The following is an 8,700-nucleotide window of genomic DNA, read 5'->3' as shown; positions in this document are numbered from 1 at the left end:
TGGGGGCCAGACCATTAGCATCCGTAGGGCAATCAGAATACTAGGCCCACAGGCATATAGATAGAGCAGACCTGTCAGGATTGCAGACTTGTAAATAAAACACCACGGTGTAAAAAATGGCTCTTTATTCAAGCAGATCTCCTTGGACTCACATCGACGAATCTGATGAAGACAAATCAAACCCCTGCTCTTATCCCAACAGTTTCCCACCTTTCCCAGACCCCTTATGATTCACAGAACAGACATAATAGTCAGAGATGCAGGTGCAAGGCCCAGGAGGCCAGCCAGATGAGATAACAAAGCGGCAAGCAGTGACCTTGGAGAAAGGCGCCTAACTCACAAGAGCCAGACAATCTTGCTGGGTGACCTTTGACCCGGTCACATGCTCTAAACCAGTGGTCCCCAACCCGTGGGCCGCGGCCCGATGCCGGGCCGCGAAGGCCTTGGCGCCGGGCCGCGGCTCCCTCTCCCTGCCCCCCCCCCCCCCGCAGTAAAAAACTTCCCGGGCCGCAAGCTTGCGGCCCGGGAAGCTTATTACTGCGGGGGGGGGGGGGGGAGAGGGAATCTCCCTCCCTTTCGCGTATGTGAAATTTCGGCCGCACATGCGCGGCATGGCGGGCGGGCAGTTGCCCTGCCGGTCCCCAGCCTAAAAAAGGTTAGGGACCACTGCTCTAAACCTAACCTACCTTGCTGGGTTGCTGTGATGCTTAAGAATCGGAGTCGAGGATGATGTAAGCGGCTTTTGGATCCCCGCAAGGTCTCTGAGTTCTTATGCCGCCTGGAACAGAACTTATATTACCAAAACGCAATGGGACGACTGTGTATGCCCCCACCCCCAACATTTGGCACACTGAATTCCCAGTGTGTTTAAAGTCTCTCATTCCCTGAAGGGATTCTTATGCATGCCAAGCCAGCAGCGTACTTGGAACCATTCTGGTTCACAACAGGAAATAAACCTTACAATTCATGCCTACGGCACCAACTGAACAAGTGTGTTTTGCACAATTTATTCTGGGCTTTGCAAGCCATGCATTGATGCAGGGGGGAATGTGAGGCCCCTCGTGAGTGTTAAAAATCAACCAGCCAACTGGCTTCAGCCTAGCCTACCTTTAGTCACCGGGATTAAGGGATTATACACGATTCTCCAATGAGGGGTTAATGTGATTCTCCAACACAACATTTCCGCACTCTTCTGCTCCATCTGCGTAACAGCAGCACAGATATAGTGTTCTGTCCATCACTATCTAGGCAGGGCTGGCCAAGCAGTGGCACCATGCTGGCAGGGGCTCATGGTACTTGTAGTCCACGGATATCTGGAGAGCCACCATTTGGCCCGCTTCCAAAGTACCGATAATCAGTTACTGATGCGCACACTCCAAAGAAAAGGCAGGGGTTCAAGTGTTTTAAAAAAGTGTTTATTGAATCTTAACCTGTCACAAGTACTATAGGTCAGACATTTTAAGTCAAAAGCACAGTAAGATCTAACTGTTACATTGGCTGTATGCAAAATTCCGCCACGTTGGTTTGAAAAGGATCTAAAATCCTCTTTCAGCGGGGGGGGGGGGAGGGTGTGCGGGGGGAGGGGGGGAGAGGAATCAACAACACGCCAGCTCCAGGTAACAGACAACGGAGGGCCCTATTAGGACTCTGCATGGTCCTAGAGCCCAAAGGTATCAAGAACACAAGTCTAGCTAAGAAAGCAAGTTATACAAGGAGGTTTGAGTTTTTAACCAAGGCCAAAGCTAATACTTTCGGGCCTACAGAAATAACTAGGCTTCAGAATCAGAGTTTCCCTGTATACATCGGTTATGGGGGACTGCAAACTTAAAATCACCAGGTATGAGAGACCCCCTCGCCCCCTCCCAAGGACTGCGGGAAGGTTTGCAGTTACTGCAAATGAAAAGCCCCCCCGCAAGAAATCCAGTGGTCGAAATTGCACTGTAACAGACAGGTCTTTTAAAATCCTTTGCCATTCATTCTCTGAACGGTACGCCCCCAAAATAAAAATCCACCCAGTGATCAACGGTTTACAAACACAGTCGACTCAAGTCACCGGAGTACAGACATGTTCATTTAGAGACGCATGATTTCTTTCCTCCCCCTTCGGGGGAGCCACGGAGCACGACAAACGGGAAAAAGACGACAAGCAAGCGAACAATGCAACAATGCACGTCCTCCGGTCCCCGTGACCGCAATCGGGCTTTTTTGCCCTGGAAACCGACAGTGGGAGCCGCAACCCTCTGAAGCAGGCATGGTGGCTACGCTCGGCCCCAGCGCGGCGGGGAATGCCACTTGTGCTGCTGGGCCGAGCCAAGTCAAAACCTGCAAGCCTCACCAACGCTGGCTGCAGACGGAGCTTTGCATGACTGACTCTGGTTTTACTGGCCGTTGAAACCTCAGCTCACTGACAATACCCCTCTGGCTTCCGGGACTGTGGCAGGCACGCTCCTTCAAGTATCTCTCGGCCACCGCAAAGGGGCTTAAGAAAGCAAGGTGAGATTCCTCAGTACCCCCAAGGCCCGCTGAGCCCTTTTGCAGCATTCCTGCCCAACTGCACATGCCGCGTGGGGCTGTTCTTCCGGAAATCGGGGGGGAGAGGGGGGGGGAGTCAAATTCAACACTCTAATTAGAAACCAATTTTAAAGGTCACCCCCTTCGAGAAGCTGTCTGGGCTCATGCAGCCGACTGGGGGGGGGGGGGGGTGGCCGCCGCAGCGACTGCAAATCAAGCTGCCGTTGCGTGAGCTGTTCTCAGGCATAACCAGCTTCCCTCAGGTCAGGGCCGCTTAGCCCCCTGGGAAGAAAATGGCAGATCTGCAAGTACGGAGGAAGACTCAACAGGCAGGCTGAGGGTCACTGTAGGAGAACACCGACGAGCCAGTCTCGCTGGCCAGCTTTCCTGTGCACTAGGTGCAGGGGTGGCCAAACTGTGGCTCTCCAGATGCCCATGGACTACAGTTCCCATGAGCCCCTGCTGGCAGGGGCTCATGGGAACAGTAGTCCATGGGCATCTGGAGAGCCACAGTTTGGCCACCCCTGCACTAGCGGGTCCTTTGCGATTGCCTCAAGGGCATTCCATGCACGCCACCAAGGCCACACACAGTGCTTCCTCGTGACCTGAGACCCCGCAGCGGCCACTGTCCATGCAGGAAGGAGTAAACACGACCTGGCCTTTTGGATTCAGAAGCCACCACCGTCCACTTTGCTTTATCATTTATGCAGTGCTGGCCAACTTTGGGCGGGATCCCACAGATCTATTCTGCTAAGAGGGAGGATTACAAGGCACTGGAGCCAACCCTATACTTAAGGAACAGGATTTACTTTGCTTATACATACTGGAGTTAGTACCTCGACGGGCCTGGAAATGGAGGAGGACTTGTTTAAAAAAGAAAACCAACCGAGAGACTCTGCAAGGAGGTCTGACTGCTACACACAAAAAGGGACGAATGCCTTCGCTTGGCAGAAGAGCTGTCATTTACACAGCCGGGCTCTGGCAGCTGACCCACACGGAGCAGGAGTTTTGCAAGGTGGAACTCGGCTATCTCTCTCCATTAGGCATCTGGCTGAGAAACCTCAAGGACAGCTTGCCTTTCAACCCCGCCCTGCATCCTCTTCCTAAGCTACTGCATTATTCCTTTTCTTAAAAAACAAAACAAAACCCTTTTGCTTCTCTTGGAACCATCTATCTAGTTCTTATACTTAGGCCATTGCAGTTCTACTAAGTGCCTCTAGAAAAGAGGCTCTTTTTCATACAAACAAAAGGGGGGGGATTTAGTGAAGGATTTAATAATGGCACGCCACTTGGTAGATTGCTATGGAGGGGGGGGGGGACCAGCATGTGACAGGAGGATAATTATAAAAAAAAAAAATTGGGGAAAAAAAGGAAGGGCCTAAAAACAGGGGCGGCCAAACTGTGGCTCTCCAGATGTTCACGGACTACGATTCCCATAAGCCCCTGTGAGTTGGCTGGAGCTCATGGGAACTGTAGTCTGTGGACATCTGGAGAGCCACAGTTTGGCCATCCCTGTCCTAAAGCGAGCTCTCTTTACTGGCCAACTTTTTGGGTCCAAGCTACCCTCCACAGGTGCGGATTTCTGTCTGGGAATGCTGCCGGGGAAGGACTGGAAGCAGACTCCGGCCCCAGCCTTTCCTTCCCTTGCGGCCCACCCCAGTGAAAAGAAGTGGGGGGCAACAGGTTCCCAAAGGCATCCCCCGCTCACTTCTCCCTGTGATGAAAGGGGTGTCCTTGCCCAAAGCCCACTCTCTCGGGAGAAAACCCCCACCCAAAACAAGCCCTTAACACCCCATCCAGCTGCTCTGTTTGCTTTGTTTCCCAAACTTCTCTTCCAAAGTCCCTCTTGCATTTAGCGGAACAAAACCTGCACGCTCTTTCTGAAATGTTTATTAACAAGACGTTAGGCGTTACGCTGGCTGGCACGAAGCAGAGCATGTTCCGAGCACGGGGGGACGGCTCAGTGGGGGGCCGCTCTACCGAGACTCAAGAGCTCTGCAGAAAAGGGAGGCGTTCTTAAGCCCAGATCCGCACAGCTAGCGACGGAGAAGAAAAGGAGAACTGGGGGAAAGTGTGCAAAAAAAAAAAAAAAGAGATAGAGAGGAAGCCTCAGAACAAAGAACTAGATCCCTAACACCTTCTTGGATTAAAAAGACATCCCCCTCACCCCCACCCTCCACCTATTGCATTGTTAATTGATTTTAGTCAACTTGACTTTGTGCAAAAAAAAAAAAATCCTCAAGAAGGGCCTGGCTCATGTTCAGATTTTTTTTTTCAAAAAGGAAAATAAATAAAGCTTTCCAGAAGTCCTTAGTTGGCTAGCTCTGACTGTCAGGAAGGCAGCTCACGGGTTCTGAACGCAAGCTCTGCACGTTCTCATCGCTGGGGCGGGGACCTCAGAAGCCAGGGCATGGAAACAGAAAACGCATGGATGTGACGTAGCCCCGTTCGTTAAACGATGTTCCCAAACACCCAGACGGAAGCGACGGTATTTCTTATACACGGCAATGGCGGGGGAGGGGGGAGGAGTGGGGGGGGGGGAGGATTAGCCTGAGATATGTTGTTAAAAGGCAAACCTTTGTAAACATTTCCTCAAAAGGAATAGAAGCAACCGAGCACGCCTCAGTCACTCACGTCTGCTTATAGAGCAATGCTTTATAAAACACATACAGGTTAGTCTGGGGCGGGGGGTGGGGGCAGGGGGGGCAGGGGAGAGACAAAAACTTTATACAATGTCGACGTTTCGAAACTGATGTCATCCATCCAGTCCATAAGTCACTGAAGTCGTGGGGTTGGCTTCGCCGGCTCAGAGTTCACTAGGTTTTCTGCTCGGCGGGCGTCGCCGTCTGCGAGGGGGTGTCTGGCTTCACGATTTGGTACGTGATCAGGTACTCGGGGTAGGCCTGAAGGCAAGCAGATACATCCAAATGAACGGGTGGGTAAAAGCACCTCTCGCTGGGTCCCCAACGTGGTGCCCCGCCTTTCCAGGCTCCCAAGTGGTTTTCGGAAAGCAGGCAGGGGCTCATAGGAATTGTAGTCCATGGACATCTGGAGAACCACAGGTTGACTACCCCAGCCCTAGGGGAGGAGGAGCAGAGGGGGGAGGAGAGCTCCAGCTGGGCCATGGGGGGGCCAGAGACTCAGGCTTTGTCCTTCCATATGCTTGAGGCTCTGAAAGAACTTCTCTCTCCCCATCTCTCTCTCTCGGGGAGGGAGGGGAATCCATGTCACAATTTAGAGTTATTTATTGCATATTAAATAGTTGGTTCAATATCAGGGTTTTTAAAATTGTGAGCCACCTTGGGCCTTGCTTTGCAGGAGTCGGGCAGGTTAATAAATCAATAGATGTCCTATGCAAACAAGGCTTGCTCCTACGGAGTTGCTTGTGGAAGAGGAAATGAAGCCTGTTTGCATACGGAGTGCTGGACGTTGCCAGGCTACTGTCTGAGTGACACACAACTTAGCTCGGCCACAGCAAGTAAACAGGCTTGATCACATTTGACAGTTGAAGAAGAAAACCTTTTCTCTACCCGAAGGAGTCCCAAAGAAGCTTACAAACACCTTTTCCTTCCTCTCCCCACAACAGACACCTGGGGAGATATGTGGGGCTGAGAGAGCTCTGAGAGAACAGCTCTGAGAGAACTATGACTAGCCCAAGGTCATCCAACTGGCTGCATGAGGAGGAATGGGGAATCAAACCCAACTCTCCAGATTACAATCCACTGCTCTTTAACCACTACACTATGCTGGCCCTCACCAAAGTATGAAATATTCCGGGGGGGGGGGGAGATTATTCCCCCCTGAAATCTTTTAAGAGGCTTTAGGGGAACCAGGCACCATCAACGTGAACACCTGCCAGAAGCTAATGTTTTCAGTGCACAAAGCATCAAAAGCAGGGCAGCTTTATAAATTCAGGCGTTTGCTCTGGGAAGCGCACAACCATCCCACCTGCAGCACCAAGGATGGACACCAGCTTGTCAATATCTACACACATCTTAGGCTCCCCCGGGATCCGGGACACACAGGTCGTGTTGGAACAGTGTGCGTCCTGCAGAGCCTTATGGTTCAGGGAGCCGCTGGTTTTGTTATGCAAAGCGCAGGGTGTGCTCCCCCCCCCCCCCCCCCCAGGCTGACAGACTAGCTGAGCAGAGCACATCGCCAGGCTCCGCCAACGTGACACGTGGCAGGTTGCTTTTAGAAGCCACCTACCTGCTCTCCTCTGTAGATGACGTACTCCGCGTAGGCCAGCCCGTTGACGCTTGGCCTGCCGATCACGGAGTGGTGCCCGGGAGGGGCGTGAGCCATTTTCATGGTGCTAAACTGTAAGAAGGATTTGCCCAGTGTGACGCGACAAAAAAGCATTTGTCTGAAAAACAGAAAAGGGGCGGGGGAGAGGAGACAAAAAAAAAGTAATCTCACATGCAGAAAACACAATCATAGGGATAAATGGGAAGCTGGTCTTTTTCTTTTTGGCACTGGGGGTGGGGGGAAGGAATAAGATACTAAGAAAGCTTTTAGAAAGCAAGAGTTGTTTGCTCCAGCAGTCACTGTTGGGACAAACACACGCGAGTGTTTGTTTTGTTTCTCCTGTGCCAAGTCTACTTAATTCACAACAATTTTCCACTGCAGCGACAGAAGTTGAAATCCCCAACCCCCCCAGAGATCAAGGGGAAAGTGGACCCTGAACTGGCCCTGCAAAAACACCCCAAAGGTCTGCTGACTGAGCAGAGCCTCTGGCTAGCCACTGGGTCGCCAAGCCTTAGTGGGCAGGGCAGCCAGAGGTTCAACTCCCACCCTGAAGCACCAATGGCCGAGGAGCACCTTGCTCCTCCCTGCTCGCCTCTCTGGACAGCAGCCCCCCCTTGCCCTGAGAGGAAGGGCACGGTGCCACCGCTCGCTCTACAGGAACGAGGAGAGGCAAGGGCAGCTTTGAGAACTTCAAGACTTGAGTGGGGGGGGGGGGGTTTCAAATAAGAAATTATGTGCCCAAAGAAAACCAACAGATAATCCGACAGCACAGAGGCCAGAACCCCTTCTCTGCTGTGAGACGACAAGGACAGAAACTGTCCTAGGTTTTAATTCCTGCACGTTCGAGCTGGCAAGGAGAGCTGTGGTTTCATCTCAGCCCACAGCCATGGCTGTGAGGAAGCGTTACAGGTGTGGCGGGGGCTTCCTAGACACCCACCTGTGGCAGACGTAGCAGGATCTGTCTTTGTGCGTGGGGCAACCGGTGCCGCCCCCAATCCCGTAGACGTACTGGTTGCTTTTCGAGGAATTCTCTGCAAAGTAAATCCCGGCTCCGAACATCCCTCCGATGTAGGCGTGTCTCTCGTCAAATCCTTTGTGAATGATGGCGTTGATAAAAGGGGACCCTAGGACGGAACGCAAACACGGGTCACTTTCTGCAGACGGCACAGACAATAGACGCCAGTTGGAACTCAAAGCAGCCAGGTGGTTCGGCTTTAGAGGACCAGCGAGTTTCTCAGGACACAATCCTCAGGAGCGTAAAGGGACGCCTAGTCACAGCCAGCTTGCAGCAACTGCAGAGGGTCTTCAAGGCAAGAGGCGAAGAGAGGTAATTTGCCACCACCTCTCACTGCCTTGGGACCTTGGACTTCCTTGGGGGCGTCCCGTTCAAGTACTAACCAGGGGAAACCCTCTTTGCTTCTGGGAACTGATGAGATTGGGTTAGCCTGGGTCACCTGGGGCCGGGCACAGGATTCCATGTACCTTAAGGAGAAAGGTCGGTGCCCCAGGAAGAGCCCAAGCAGACCACCTGGGAGTTGTCCTCTGCTTCTGGGCATCCTCAACAGGTGCTACTCTGTTTATTCCTCCCTATTGGTTGCAAAGTTGAGAATCTCTCTATTTTGGAAAGCCTTTCAGCAGGGTCATCTGCCTGGGAAGCGCTCAGTGGAAAAAATGGGACTGGGCAGGTGGTGCTAAATGCTCAGCAAGTTCCCTTCTCCGACTCTCATGACCCTATGGCAGGGGTGGCCAAACTGTGGCTCTCCAGATGTCTATATGCTGGCAGGGGCTCATGGTAATTGCAGTCCACAGACATCTGGAGAGCTACAGTTTGGTCACTGCTGCCCTATGGGGTGGGAAGCCACCGGGTAGGTGACCTAAGAGTAAAGGCTGATTCCGTTCAACAGCCCCTGCTCCAGCTGGTTGGGAATATTCCCTGTCATC

The 8,700-nt window shown here is 52.4% G+C and overlaps 1 protein-coding gene across 2 annotated transcripts in view; it reads right to left on the bottom strand.

Annotated features, from left to right (window-relative positions):
• Nucleotides 1-1,393: 1,393 nt before the first annotated feature.
• Nucleotides 1,394-8,700, bottom strand: part of TNKS (tankyrase) — a 98,635-nt gene continuing 91,328 nt past the window's right edge. For both annotated transcript variants that reach the window (XM_077345677.1, XM_077345675.1), the window contains exons 25-27: nucleotides 7,697-7,883; nucleotides 6,721-6,877; nucleotides 1,394-5,414 (exon numbers count right to left, since the gene is read on the bottom strand). In XM_077345677.1, coding sequence (XP_077201792.1) covers nucleotides 5,328-5,414; nucleotides 6,721-6,877; nucleotides 7,697-7,883 — 431 coding nt within the window. In that variant the 3' untranslated portion in view covers nucleotides 1,394-5,327. The remainder of the gene's footprint in view (nucleotides 5,415-6,720; nucleotides 6,878-7,696; nucleotides 7,884-8,700) is intronic.

This window comes from Paroedura picta, chromosome 7, assembly GCF_049243985.1.
Source record: "Paroedura picta isolate Pp20150507F chromosome 7, Ppicta_v3.0, whole genome shotgun sequence".
Classification (NCBI taxonomy): domain Eukaryota; kingdom Metazoa; phylum Chordata; class Lepidosauria; order Squamata; family Gekkonidae; genus Paroedura; species Paroedura picta.
This window is presented reverse-complemented; position numbering and strand designations above follow the sequence as displayed.